Source organism: Anomaloglossus baeobatrachus, chromosome 5 (assembly GCF_048569485.1).
Source record: "Anomaloglossus baeobatrachus isolate aAnoBae1 chromosome 5, aAnoBae1.hap1, whole genome shotgun sequence".
Classification (NCBI taxonomy): Eukaryota; Metazoa; Chordata; class Amphibia; order Anura; family Aromobatidae; genus Anomaloglossus; species Anomaloglossus baeobatrachus.
This window is the reverse complement of record NC_134357.1, coordinates 417765230-417780174: the sequence shown is the minus strand read 5'-3', so window position 1 is coordinate 417780174 and position 14945 is coordinate 417765230. Positions and strand designations below refer to the sequence as shown.

The 14945-nt window shown below is 43.7% G+C and overlaps 1 protein-coding gene across 2 annotated transcripts in view; it reads left to right on the top strand.

The window, feature by feature from the left end:
* MRC2 (mannose receptor C-type 2) overlaps nt 1-14945 on the top strand; it is a 166809-nt gene that overhangs the window by 119250 nt on the left and 32614 nt on the right. For both annotated transcript variants that reach the window (XM_075350287.1, XM_075350286.1), the window contains exons 19-27: nt 2488-2588; nt 6496-6641; nt 7326-7440; nt 7531-7688; nt 8940-9045; nt 9124-9362; nt 11498-11666; nt 12144-12293; nt 13317-13436. In XM_075350287.1, coding sequence (XP_075206402.1) covers nt 2488-2588; nt 6496-6641; nt 7326-7440; nt 7531-7688; nt 8940-9045; nt 9124-9362; nt 11498-11666; nt 12144-12293; nt 13317-13436 — 1304 coding nt within the window. The remainder of the gene's footprint in view (nt 1-2487; nt 2589-6495; nt 6642-7325; nt 7441-7530; nt 7689-8939; nt 9046-9123; nt 9363-11497; nt 11667-12143; nt 12294-13316; nt 13437-14945) is intronic.

Genomic DNA, 14945 nt, shown 5'->3' with positions numbered 1-14945 from the left:
AAAAGCAGTAAGGCTGTGTGCACACATTGCGTTTTTTACCGCGGAAACGCTGCGTTTAGAACCGCAGCGTTTCAGTGGCAAATTGCATGCGTTCAGCTTTCCCAGCAAAGTGTATGAGAAAGCCGAAAAATCAGTGCACACGCTGCGTTTCTAAACGCAGCGTTTTGGATGCCAAAAATCGGTGCGGAAAGAAAAGCAGCATGTCACTTTTTGTGCGGTGTGGCTGCGTTCTCTCCCCCATTGAATCAATGATCTGGGTCAGAACGCAGCTACACCGCAGTGAGCTGCTTTTTTGTTGCGGTCCGCGGGCTTTGTCGGCATGCCAGAACGCAGGCATTTACCTGGAAGTGAGGTCAAGATGTTTCCTGTTGACCTCACTTCCTGGCAAAGTCCTGGAAAGCCCCCGGTGTCGCCAAAGTGCCCGCCCCGACCCCCCTCCCGAAAATCCAACATGGCCGCGCGCACAGTAGCGCACCGGCCGCAACCTACTCCTATGATTTCTGTCGCATGTGCCTTGAGACATGCGACAGAAAAATGCCCCCCAGGCCCTGCCAGGTCACCCCCTATTCCCCCCGGTATTCCCCCTTACCTGTCCGGTCACAGCGCTGATCCCCGCGGCCCCCTCCTCCTTCACAGCAGACGCCGGTCAGTGCGGTCACATGAGCAGAGCAGCTGACAGCCAGCACTGTGTTCAGAGAGCTGTGCTGGCTGCTCGCACTCTGCAGCTGTGACCCAGGGAGAGTGGGTGCAGATTTTTGGCACCCACTCTCCTCAAATGGAGGGTCTGCCCTCCTAGAAAATGGGGGATACGTGCCCCCATATTCTAGAAGGTCCAGAGCCGACGTGGGACGTCCAAATGGATTTCTGCGGACCCGTTTTTTTCAAATTTTTTTATTAAATTGGTGAACGAGGGAATGATTTGGGGAGTGTTTTTTCTAATAAAATTTTTTTTGTCATTTTTTTTGCTTTTGTTTACTGTCAATTAGTTATGTCTGGTATCTGATAGACGCCGTGACATCACTAATTGCTGGGCTTGATGCCAGGTGACATTACACATCTGGTATCAACCCCATTTATTACCCTGTTTGCCAACGCACCAGGGCGTGGGATGAGTTGGGGCGAAGCGCCAGGATTGGCGCATCTAATGGATGTGCCACTTCTGGGGCGGCTGTGGCCTGCTATTTTTAGGCTGGGAAGAGTCCAATAACCATGGCTCTTCCCACCCTGAGAATACCAGACCCCAGCTGTCAGCTTCACCTTGGCTGGTGATCTAATTTGGGGGGACCCCACGTTATTTTTTTTTTTAAATTCTTTATTTATAAATAAAAAAAAAAAGCCTGGGGAGCCCTCCAAATTGATCACCAGACAAGATGAAGCTGCCAGCTGTGGTTTGCAGGCTACAGCTGTCTGCTTTACCCTGACTGGCTATCAAAAATAGGGGGGACCCCACGCCATTTTTTTTGGCTGTGTGCCCACAATCAGGTTTTGCAGTGGTTTGGGCGCTGAGTGTTTTCCCTGCGTCCATAACACTGCGTTGTGCAGTAGAAGCACAGTGGAAGGATTTTTGGAGATCCCATGCCCACTGTGCTTCTTTTCTCCGCAGCATAAACTGACCGGTGGCACGGCTTCCCGAGCCTCAGCACATCAATTTATGCTGTGGAGACGAGAGTGTTCTCTGCAGGTAGCATAGAGCTAAAGTCCACAGCAGCCTGAACCCAAATCGTGGGCATGGCCAGCTGCGTTCTCCCATGGACAACACTCACATCTCTGCAGGAAGGCTGACACTGTGTACTAGACGCCGTGTCGCTGGATCATGGCCACATAGCCTAAAGTGAGAGTATTGTTGCTACAGCAACATTTTGGGTGAAGTAGCTGTGGATTCAAAATGCTTAATATACTCCTGAATAAAATCCTTGAGGGGTACAGATTCCAAAATGGGGTCACTTGTGGGGGTTTTCTGACGTATAGGTACCCAAGGGGCCCTGCTAATGTGACATGGTGCGCGAAGTTTATTTCAACTTTTCCAAAATTCAAATGGTGCTCCTTCCATTCCAAGCCCTCCCATTTATCCAAACAGAATGTGGAGAAGAAGGAAATGACATCACAGGTTTTTTTTCCCAAAGGTCTGTGTTCAACCAACTTTATTAACACTGACAAGTCTTAAAAAACGCACCTAAAAAAACGCATGAAAAACGCATGCGTTTTCGATGCGTTTTTCTCAAAAAGCATTGTTTACAATTCTCCCCTCTGCCAGAGGGTGCGTTTTTTTCCGTGCTGAAAAAAAAGCAACGTGTGCACATAGCCACACTCACAATCATTTGTCATTGGGGACAATGTGATGGAGCGATGGTGATGAAATTTTGCACCCCAATAGACATTGAAGCCCCTTGTGCCCCCTCACCTCACTATTCCACTGATTCATATCATAAATTGCTGGCATACAGAGAATTAGACAAATTAATATAATTTTGTCTATATTCCTTTCAGATGGTCAGACACGTCTGTTCTCAATTTTGTAAATTGGGCTCCAGAACGGCCAGGTCCCATTACTAGAGAGAAGAAATGTGTGTACACAAAGGTGAACCGGGGTAAGTGAGTATGTTTTATTAAAGGGGTGGTCCAAAGTCGAAAGTAATTCTATTCCTAAATGCCACCCTATTTAGTGTCAAAATCTAAACTATTTTCTAAAATACTTAAAAATTCCCTAACTACACTATCTAACTGCTTTTCTATTTTTTTTTTCTAATTCCCTTTTGATAACACTGCGTTTTAAAATCCCAATGTCATTTGCTGGTTCGGTGCTGGTCAATGGACTCTGGGTAATTCTGACACTGCTCTTTAGTCAGCTCGTGACTGCTGATCTGAGCATAGTGTGCACTGTCATTCTGCACAGTGATCATAAAAAAAAGTGAATCAGCTCACCACCATGTTGTCATTCCAGGAAGGAAAATCCGGACGGTGCTCGTGGGTCAAGAAGTGTGTAGTCAATCAAAAAAGGCGGATCCCCAGCACAATTGAACGTCTACAAAAACTTGAAATAAAGTTAAAGTTTCATTTTATTCCAATAATGGTTAAAAAAGGGGGAAGAAGGAATAAAACATAACTCCTCCAATCTACGTGTTTCAGATGCAATCGTCTGTCTGAAACGCGTAGATCAGAGGAGTTATTTTTTATTCCTTCTTCCCCCTTTTTTAACCATTATTGGAATAAAATGAAATTTTAACTTTATTTCAAGTTTTTATGGACGTTCTTTGTGCTGGGGATCCGCCTTTTTTTGAGGACCAGCCCAGCCCCTGAAACAAGCGTGACTGATGACGCTTTGTACCAGGGAGGATGCAGAAGCTGTAGCAGTGACTGCAGCCTCTGCCCCTGATGACACTTTCTTTGTTTGTTTGTTTGAGTATACCAGCATGCATTGGGATTCTGAAACAAAGCATCACCAAAAAGGAATTGAAAAAAGTAAAAAAAAAAGTATATATTATATATATATATATATATATATATATATATATATATATATATATATATATACATATGTATATACTGCTCAAAAAAATAAAGGGAGCACCAAAATACAAAGTTTTTAAGTGTTCCCTTTATTTTTTTGAGCAGTATATACAGTTAGGTCCAGAAATATTTGGACAGTGACACAAGTTTTGTTATTTTAGCTGTTTACAAAAACATGTTCAGAAATACAATTATATATATAATATGGGCTGAAAGTGCACATTCCCAGCTGCAAAATGAGAGTTTTCACATCCAAATCGGAGAAAGGGTTTAGGAATCATAGCTCTGTAATGCATAGCCTCCTCTTTTTCAAGGGACCAAAAGTAATTGGACAAGGGACTCTAAGGGCTGCAATTCACTCTGAAGGTGTCTCCCTCATTAACCTGTAATCAATGAAGTATTTAAAAGGTCTGGGGTTGATTACAGGTGGTTGGTTTTGCATTTGGAAGCTGTTGCTGTGACCAGACAACATGTGGTCTAAGGAACTCTCAATTGAGGTGAAGCAGAACATCCTGAGGCTGAAAAAAAAGAAAAAATCCATCAGAGAGATAGCAGACATGCTTGGAGTAGCAAAATCAACAGTGGGGTTCATTCTGAGAAAAAAGGAATTGACTGGTGAGCTTGGGAACTCAAAAAGGCCTGGGCGTCCACGGATGACAACAGTGGTGGATGATCGCCGCATACTTTCTTTGGTGAAGAAGAACCCGTTCACAACATCAACTGAAGTCCAGAACACTCTCAGTGAAGTAGGTGTATCTGTCTCTAAGTCAACAGTAAAGAGAAGACTCCATGAAAGTAAATACAAAGGGTTCACATCTAGATGCAAACCATTCATCAATTCCAAAAATAGACAGGCCAGAGTTAAATTTGCTGAAAAACACCTCATGAAGCCAGCTCAGTTCTGGAAAAGTATTCTATGGACAGATGAGACAAAGATCAACCTGTACCAGAATGATGGGAAGAAAAAAGTTTGGAGAAGAAAGGGAACGGCACATGATCCAAGGCACACCACATCCTCTGTAAAACATGGTGGAGGCAACGTGATGGCATGGGCATGCATGGCTTTCAATGGCACTGGGTCACTTGTGTTTATTGATGACATAACAGCAGACAAGAGTAGCCGGATGAATTCTGAAGTGTACCGGGATATACTTTCAGCCCAGATTCAGCCAAATGCCGCAAAGTTGATCGGACGGCACTTCATAGTACAGATGGACAATGACCCCAAGCATACAGCCAAAGCTACCCAGGAGTTCATGAGTGCAAAAAAGTGGAACAATCTGGAATGGCCAAGTCAATCACCAGATCTTAACCCAATTGAGCATGCATTTCACTTGCTCAAATCCAGACTTAAGACGGAAAGACCCACAAACAAGCAAGACCTGAAGGCTGCGGCTGTAAAGGCCTGGCAAAGCATTAAGAAGGAGGAAACCCAGCGTTTGGTGATGTCCATGGGTTCCAGACTTAAGGCAGTGATTGCCTCCAAAGGATTCGCAACAAAATATTGAAAATAAAAATATTTTGTTTGGGTTTGGTTTATTTGTCCAATTACTTTTGACCTCCTAAAATGTGGAGTGTTTGTAAAGAAATGTGTACAATTCCTACAATTTCTATCAGATATTTTTGTTCAAACCTTCAAATTAAACGTTACAATCTGCACTTGAATTCTGTTGTAGAGGTTTCATTTCAAATCCAATGTGGTGGCATGCAGAGCCCAACTCGCGAAAATTGTGTCACTGTCCAAATATTTCTGGACCTAACTGTATATATATATATATTATATATATCTATATATATATATATATATATATATATATATATATATATATATATTATATATATATATATATATATATATATATATATATATATATATATTATATATATATATATATATATATATATATATATATATATATATAATAGAAAAGCATGTGGGAGCAGTTAGGGAATGGTAGGGAATTTTAAATATTAGTATGTATTATTACCGTATTTTTCGGACTATAAGGCACGCATAAAAGCCTATGATTTTATCAGAAATCAAAAGTGCGCCTTATAGTCCGGTGCGCCTTGTATGTGAATACAAGCGAGCATTATGCCTGCTGTTAAGAGACATGCTTACTCTCCTAAACCGGTCGCTCCGGTGCTGGTTGATCAGATGGGCCGTGCTGTTCTCCGGGACCGGCACCTCCTCTTTCGGCCATCTTGCTCCTCTGTCTTCTGAAGCCTGTGTGCATGACGCCGGCACCGAAGTCCTGCGCAGGCGCACTACAATACTGTACTTTGATCTGCCCTGAGCAGGGAAGATCAAAGTGCGCCTGTGCAGGACCTCAGTGCCGGCGAGTGTGTATGACGTGGACGCGTCATGCACACAGACTTCAGAAGACAGAGGAGCAAGATGGCCGAAAGAGGAGGCACCAGTCCCAGAGAACAGCGCTGCCCATCTGGCCAACCAGCATCGGAGCGACCGGTTTAGGTGAGTAAAGTGTTTTTTTATGTTCTACAGTGTGGCCTGCGCTCTTATATACAGCATGTTAGAATGCTGTACATAAGAGCAGCGTCAGACTAGCTACCGGAGGAATCTCCAGTAATGCCAGGCCTGGAATCAGGTACCTGCAGTGCACTCCAGAGCTCTCACCTGAGCTCCGGAGCGCAGCTTAGACTGTACCGTGAGTGCCGAGTGATTGATTCCCCGATGATTGCGGATCAGTTCATGACTGCTGCAGATATCCCGGGCTGATCTCCGGTGCTCTCACCTGAACTCCGGATTGCACCCCGGCCTTTTCGCAGCTGTCATGAACTTAATGCGCTGCGGCTTATAATCCGGTGCGCCTTATATATGAACCTAGGTGCCTTAGCAGGCTCACTGCTAATGCGCCTTATAATCCGGTGCGCCTTATAGTCCGAAAAATACGGTATTATATTAGAAAATAGTTTAGATTATGGCACAACATATTACTGACACATGGCATTATGTTTCTAAAACAGAGTGGGGTGATCAGAGTTGCGTCACTGCTCTGCCCTGTATCTGTAAGAGGATTAACGTATCCACAACGCCAACAGCCAAACCAACTCCTCTACCATCACCTAATGCTGGAGGGTGCCCGAGGGGCTGGTTGCCATTTTTGAACAAGGTGAGTTACAGAAGATACTAAATCACTTCTCTCCGTTGGACTCTCGTGGGTTTAAGAGGTATAAATAGGAAGTGGTGTAGGGGCAGACTTTTCATCAATTTTAGCTTTATATCCCTCTACATCTATGAGCCCCAATCAATATTTGTTTTTTTTGTTTTGTTTTGTCTATTTTTTTTTATCACCTTTCTTTTCTTTCCCTGACGTTTCTAATGCCAAATTCTTTAAAATGCCTTGCACATTTTGTGAACTTTGTGCAAAATAAATAATTATTTTTATTTTTGTCTAATAGTTTTTTCTGCAAATTATCAGTGCAAAAAGTTGCGTGTTCGACTAAAATGTTGCAAGATCTGCCCAAATATTCCAAGCTTACATAAAATCACTCCACGGGGAGGGTTTGAATTTATCAGCACAAACATTTTGCAACTCTTGAAAAAATTGCAATTGAAAAATCAGCTGAGAACATCAGGAAATCCCCAAACCTTGCCCACATTGACAAACCTAAATAAAAAAAACAAAACAAAGAAAAATAAAACAAACACATTAAAGTAAAAAGTAAAGGAAAAACAAGCAAAAAACCCACCAAAAACTAGATATCAACAGGAATAAATGTAATAAATCGCGTTCCATATGTTGCGTTCATGTGTGCCTCATCTAAAGGTTTTTTCATTGTTGTTTTCATCGCAGTGTTTTGGAGTCAGAGCAGACAATAAAGTGGATATTAAGACGTGGCAACAGGCTCGAGATTCCTGCAAAATCCTTTCAGCAGAAATTGCTACAATTGATAACTACCTGGAACAAGGTAATTAGTTCTTCGCTCACCATGTGAGAATTTCGAGCGATTTGTCTGCTAATGATCAGGCTCTCTGGACTGCTCCTTATTTCTTTTCAGCTTTCATTACATCTATTCTTCCAAATATTACCACTGACCTTTGGATCGGTCTTCATAATGGCCGACAGCGGTTCCAATGGGAGGAAGACCAGCAGTTGTCCTATGTGAATTGGGCTCCACGTGCTCCATCCAGACAAAGTGCATCCAATGGCAAAATGGTGAGCGCTCTCTTGTTTTTACTATAAGGCATCTAGAGATGATAGGAATACAGTAAATCTCTAATTGAATATGTTTAATGGTAAGATGTAAGCCAAGGGTAGACATACCATTCGTGCTATTTGTTCAGCCCAAAAGGTAAAAGGGCCCACTACCACCTCCAAACAACCTGCAGCTTTTCCACAGACACAAAGAGGGTTCCATTAGGGGCGGACATATCATTGGTGCAGCCTGTGCAGCCGCACAGGGACCCAAGAGGTAAGGGGCTCATTCCCACCTCCAAAGAAGGTAGAATTGTGCATTATGATTAGGTACTTTACATTAAAGGGCCCATTTAGTGTTCTTAAACACGGGCCCTCTTCCGCTTGTATCTGCCAGTGGGTGCCATATACTACTCTTGAACAGGGTCCTTCTTCTTAAAACATTGCAGAAGTCCATTCAAAGTCCGTTTTAAGACTCGGTATTCCTACTATCAAAAGTGATAACATAAAGCTAGCAGAAGCCACCACTTTCCGACTTGGGGGCATCTAATTGCTTGGACCCCTCCATTCTAATGGCGGGATGTTCAGGTTTCTCCCTGGGTCCTGAAAATCAGTGCCATACACTTGAATGAAGCTTGGCTATGCTCTCCTGCATGGGAAGTGACTGTGCTGAGAAAAATCTGCAGGGGGCTTGGTTTTTTGGAATGTTGTGTGTTCTAGACAACAAAGCCCACCAATCCTAACTTTATATCTTATTCATGTCATAACGTTATACTATTATTCCAATTTACCTGTAATACCTAATATTAAATGTTTTTTTTTTTTCTGGACTGAAATATTGTTGCCCTGTCTTAAGGATAGGTCATCGATGTCAGTTTGGTGAGTATCCAAGAATGGGCACCCTCACTTTTCATTTGATACTTGGTGCCGAAGCAGTGGGTTGTATAAAACCACTGCTCTGTGCGCTGTGTAGTAGTCATTCCCAAATACTGTAGCTCAGCTCCTGTTTGTGAAGTACAAAATGATGAAACTACACCCCGTGTGCTCAGCTGTAGCACTCCAGCTCTGTACATTGCACGTCAAAAGGCCTCAGCACCTGTGTTGGCTGGGTGGTGGTTGGTCTTGAATGTCCACCCCCGCAGATCTTATGTTGATGGTGTATTCTAAAGACTAGTTAGCAATATGTCTCGTCTCACAATATTTTCAATCAATATCTCACATCCCTTTTAAGATGAGAAAATGGCAACATGTTTGTCATCTTTTCTTGTGCAGATCAGCTGTGCTGCGGTCTGGCATGGTTCTCCACCTCAGTTCACCGGACGATGGGAAGACAAACTCTGCCTGGAAAAGTATGGCTACATCTGTCAGATAAACAAAGGTTTGAGCTAATGATCATCCATTGATGAATTAAACATGAAGTTCATACTGTGAATAATCATATCTCTTTTGTTTTTAGTGGCTGCTCTGGGCCCTTCTTCAGAGACATTTCCATTTCCACCGGGGTCCATTCTGCGCTACAGGAACAACTCTTACCTGATTCTACAAAAACCAATGACTTGGTCAGATGCCCGACTCCTATGTGAGACTCGCAATGCAACCTTAGTCAGCATCACCGATCCATTCCAACAGGCTTATTTAACCCTTGCTGCCACTGGACCGAAAACCCCGCTATGGATTGGGCTTTCCAAAGAAGATGTAAATAACAATGTTCCTTAGGTTTATTTCTTACTTTTATTTATGTCCCATCACGATGAGTTACTTGCAACCACTAATCTCATAAACAATGGGAGTCCTACAGATGGGAACCCCAGTAAACACTAAATTTTCACTTACTATTCAGAAAGTTAAATCTTCGTACAGCCCCTTTAACTGTTTCTCAACATAGCACATAGTTGCGTCATAATTCAAGTCTGCATATATGGAGCCGAGCCTGCACTATATCCAGCATATGCTGGCTGTGTTATACAGCCAGCATCTACCTCTAGTAGATGTGACAAGTGAGATCTCATCACTGTTAATGAACCATTAAATGTCAAATACTGTGACCAGCATGAAAATGACTGTGTTGCTAGTGCACAAGTTCCCCCGGAACACAAATACTGCTCCAAATAAACAATTTATTTATTTTTTTCCATTTTTTTTTGATTATTTAAAGAGACTCTGTCACCACAATTTTGTATTGTAAAGTAAAGACTTGGCTGTAATGACACTGTAATACTGATTCACTGATATCTTTTGTAAAGAAATCCTCTTTGCTGTTCATGTCTTTCACAGACTGGAGGCAAGTGGTGGGGCAGGGAAATCACAGACAGGGACGAGAAAACTAAGAGTACTGTCCGACCGCTGTGAACCAAAAGCTAATTAGCAGAAAACTTCAAATGATTAAAAGTTCTCAGCACTGACCTGTCATTCACAGACAAGAGGCAGGCAGTGGGTGCGGGGAATCAGACAGGGAGGGGAAGGCCCAGTGTACAGTCCAGCCCCGTGCACAAAATCTAATTAGCAGAAAACCTCAAATGGGGATTAAAGAAGGGTAACAAAGCAGATTTCTCCACCAAAGTCTCGTCATTACAGCCATGTTTTTACTATACATAACAAAATTGTGCTGTCATGTTTTCTTTAAAAGGTTTGGCCACTACTTTTTTTTATTGATGGCCTATCTTTGGTACAGTATATGCCGTAAATATCTGAATGGTAGGGGTGCTATACCAGACACCCCCACCGATCAGCTGTTACTGGTGCCAGTGGTAGCTGGAAGTTCTCGGATGCTGCTGGAACACAGCATCTCCATCATTTCTTTAATGGCCACAATATTGGACTGTATATCCAACCCCTATTCATATGAATGGGGAAAGGATCTGCAGTTCCTGGCTGCAGCCACTATAGGATTGACAGATCTGCTGTTCTCGGATGCTGCTGGAATAATATCGACTGACACTGGCACCAGTAACAGCTGATCGGTGGGGGTGCCATTAATAAACATGTAGTGACCAACCTCTTTAAATACATTAAAAAATACCAAAAACTTTACAAATCTCGTGTTGCTGTAGTTGTACTGACCTGAAGAATCATGTTGCCATGTTATCAATACTACAACTTGTCCCTGAAAAAAGAAACCCAAATATAACTAACTCTGCAGAAAAATGAAAATAAAATGTCTCTTGAAAAATGGGTTGAAAAAAATGAAAACGCAAAAATTGGGCGGGGCGGGAATAGAAGTTAAATTGTACAATTCTGGTTGTCTGAAACTGCCACTAGGGGGAGCTTACTGCATACAGATTTAGAATTTTGCTTTATGTATAAAGCATATATAGTTATTTTTACCTTTGTTCCTAGTGATGGCTGTGAGGAGACATCCTTATGGCCCAGTCACACACAACGACTTACCAGCGATCCCGAAAATGATGCGACCTGATAGGGATCGCTAGTAAGTCGCTGGGAGGTCGCTGGTGAGATGTCACACAGTCAGACCTTACCAACGATGCAGGAACGATACAGGTCGCAGTAGCGACCTGTATAACGATCTCAGCAGTCACTGTGACCCTGTCACACAGTGTCAAACATAGCGATGTGTCCTGCCCAGCAGGACACCGCCTTTGAAGAAAATGGCCTGGACCATTCTGCAACGACTAGCGATCTCACAGCAGGGGCCTGATCGCTGGTAGATGTCACGCATAATGAGATCGCTAACGGGATCGCTACTGCGTCACAGAAACCGTGACTCAGCAGCGATCTCGCTAGCGATCTCGTTATGTGTGACGGTACCTTTAGTATAGGTATATATTCTGTACTTATCAGCCCACTGTAATGAGTCTATCTGGTTGTTATAGGGGAGCCGATCATACTCTTGGCTCACAAATGATAGATTATCCTACACCAACTGGAGAGATGAGGAACCCCAATACATGAGTACCTGTGTGTACATGGACAAGCACGGAACATGGAGCCCAGCAGACTGTAATCACAAATTGCCTGGAGCAATCTGCAGCTTTAATACTCGTGAGTCATTTTGCTTTTATTAATATTCGATGACTGTTCTATTATAACATTTATTATGTTATTGGAAGTTACAACAGGAAAGGAATGTGTAAGTGGGAATTCATTCTCAGGACCCTGATCCATTGGCCAGGTCAGTGTTCCGTGGTTACTAGACATGACTGTGAATTGTTTGTTAGCTACCGGCATCCTAGGGTTCTATTTTGATTAGCCGCATGGCGTAATATCTTCATTGGGGCATGATGCACATATGACACTGCACCAGGTTGGCTTATCAAAACTAAAACCTCGGATGACGGCACGTAGGAGACAGTTTCCATTGATCCTATCCAGGGGCCATGGAATACTGACCTGGCCACTGGAGAAGGGTTCTGAAGATTGATATGCTCATCTCTAATGAGGACATCATAGGGAAAGAGAATGGAAGCAATTGAGTTCTTTATCAATGTAATGTCTCACATTCTTCCGTTTCTCGGTCAGCATCATTCAAACCTCACAAGTGGAGCCTGAACAGCACTTGCCCTAATGCAGTAGGTCAGTCTGACTGGATCCCATTCCGTGAGTACTGCTACTCATTCCACATGGAGGTCACTGTGGGCCAGAAGGATGCCGCCAAGAGGTGTCAGAAAGGTAACTAGTCATGTATGCTTCTAGTCTCTCAAGTATGTGAAGGATTTACCTCTACTGACCACATCAGCAACTTTAATTAGAGCTTATGCCAACTATTTATACAAATTACAATGTGTAAAGCCTGCTTTACACGTTGCAATTTCGCATACAATATCGTATGCGATTTGCAACGCCCCCATCGTATGTGTAGCACGTTCAATTTGCTGAACATGCTGCACAAACGATTAACCCCCGTCACACGTACTTACCTTCCATACGACCTCGATGTGGGCGGCGAACGTCCACTTCCTGGAGTGGGAGGGACGTTCGGCGTCACATCGAAATCACGCGGCAGCCGGCCAATAGAAGCGGAGGAGCGGAGCTGAGCGGGACGTAAACATCCCGACCACCTCCTTCCTTCCGCATTATGGGCCGGGAGCCGCAGGACGTAGGTAAGATCTGTTCATCGTTCCCAGGGTGTCACACACTGCAATGTGTGCTACCCCGGGTACGATGGACAATCTGATGTGCAATTCTAGAGAAAGGTGCGATGTGTATGCGATGAACGTTTTACCGTTCAATCGCAATCGCACGTACCTGTCACACACTGCAATGTAACTTACGATGCCGGATGTACGTCACTTACGACGTGACCCCACCGACACATTCTAAGATACATTGCAGCGTGTAAAGCAGGCTTAAGCTGCTGTCTGCTATTTCCTGCTAATTCATTTATATTCTATTAGATAGTAAAAGCACTTTTCACTGCTAGGGGTCAGAAACTTCATACCTTACAGCCAATGGAGCATCACAAGTTGCTAACCCTTATTGTAGGCACTCCATTATATGAAACCAACATACTGTATGGTACTCTATTATGGAGATGTTTTCCCTTAGAAGCTGGGCTACATCGGATGGTACATATCACATATTTTCTTTGTATGATTGTACATTTTGTGTCCTAATTTTACTTGTTTGCTATATAAGATGATTCACAACTCCTATCTAGGATTATTAGAGCCCTGAACGCTGTTTATCTTGCAGTTGGTGGCAACGTGCTGACCATTGTTGATGAGACTGAAAACCTATTTGTATGGGAACACCTACAGACATATGAGAGTCAGGCCAAGGGAGCCTGGTTGGGCATGTCCTTCAGCACCAGAGGTTTGAATCCTTTAAATTATATTATTTTGTGCATGTGAGGATGGAAATGGTCATTGTGAGGAAAATCCTGGGATATGAAGAGGAATTATGATTTACACATGTCTCCGCATGCGGACGATGCTGGCACACCTTTTTTGTGGGAGTGGGACCATGGGAAGTACCCCAGGCGGGATATTGGCCAGTGGGGAACTAGCAGACAAGCCATGAGTCCTCTCATTTTGCAGCTAAATTCATAACTGTCAAAATGAGAGCATCGCCACAAAAGGGGCCGTGACCACGGTAATGCCGACAGGCTGTCCCGACAAGGAGAGGTCGCGGACGGGCGCACGGGGGAACACCGGAGTGTGCTGCCCCCTAGCGCCCTCAAAAGGGGGGAGGTGTGAGGAAAATCCTGGGATATGAAGAGGAATTATGATTTCCAGTCATAATCGCTCTCATCACTCCGTGGTAGCGCCCCCTCCCTTCTTCTTCTCAGATGTCCAACATCTGGGAAGGTGTCAAATCCCAGCAACACATCCAAAGGCCATCTCCTGTGATATGGAGATTAGATGAGCTGTGAACAATGGACACAGGATGACCCCCTGCCATGACCCTGTAACAGGAGTTCCTATCTCATTATAAGGCTATGGAAGCCACCAGACAGAACGACTCCAGTAAAATATGGTTAATATCTCGCGAGCCGTACGTCCGATAAATACGGCAACCATAAAAATGGTGTCTCCGCATGCGGACGATGCTGGCACACCTTTTTTGTGGGAGTGGGACCTTGGGAAGTACCCCAGGCATGATATCGGCCAGTGGGGAACTAGCAGACAAGCCATGAGTCCTCTCATTTTGCAGCTAAATTCATAACTGTCAAAATGAGAGCATTGTCGTCCGCCTACGACATTCCCAGGCAAAGTTATGATTAATAATCCCTTGGGAATATTATTCTGACTCAAAGCAGGGGGAGTGGCAGTGCTTCCCTCTGAGGTCACGAAGATAGGAGGGGACCTGGATTAAGCCAGGATTGATAAACACAGTTCGGACATTTTAGCTTGTTGTTGCTCGGGGGTCTTGTGTCTGAGAACACATGTGAGGGAGTTCCGGAAACCTGGTCGAACAGCGCCCCCCTGTGATCAGACACACAAGGTAACTGCTTGAATTGTATGCCTGTTTGTAATCCATACCTTGCCTGTAAATGTACTCTGACCTAACTGTATATTCTGTAGATTCCCTATTGTATATATTGTAGTTTCTAGTGTGGCTTAGGCCAATTAAATTATATAATTAATCTTGGGCTGTTCTGTTATCTCGATCTTGAATCCCACGTCCGTGTGTTCGGCTAATAGTTACCGTAAATCGGTTGGTGGCAGCAAGTTTGTGCCAAGGATCATTGTGGGGCGGCCAGTGAGATTTGGGGGAGGTTTTTATATATTCCGTCCATGTAGGTCGGGGGAATATATACCCTACTATCACCAGAAACCCTTCAATCATCGGCATAAGTAGAATAGCGGCCTCCTTGCTTAT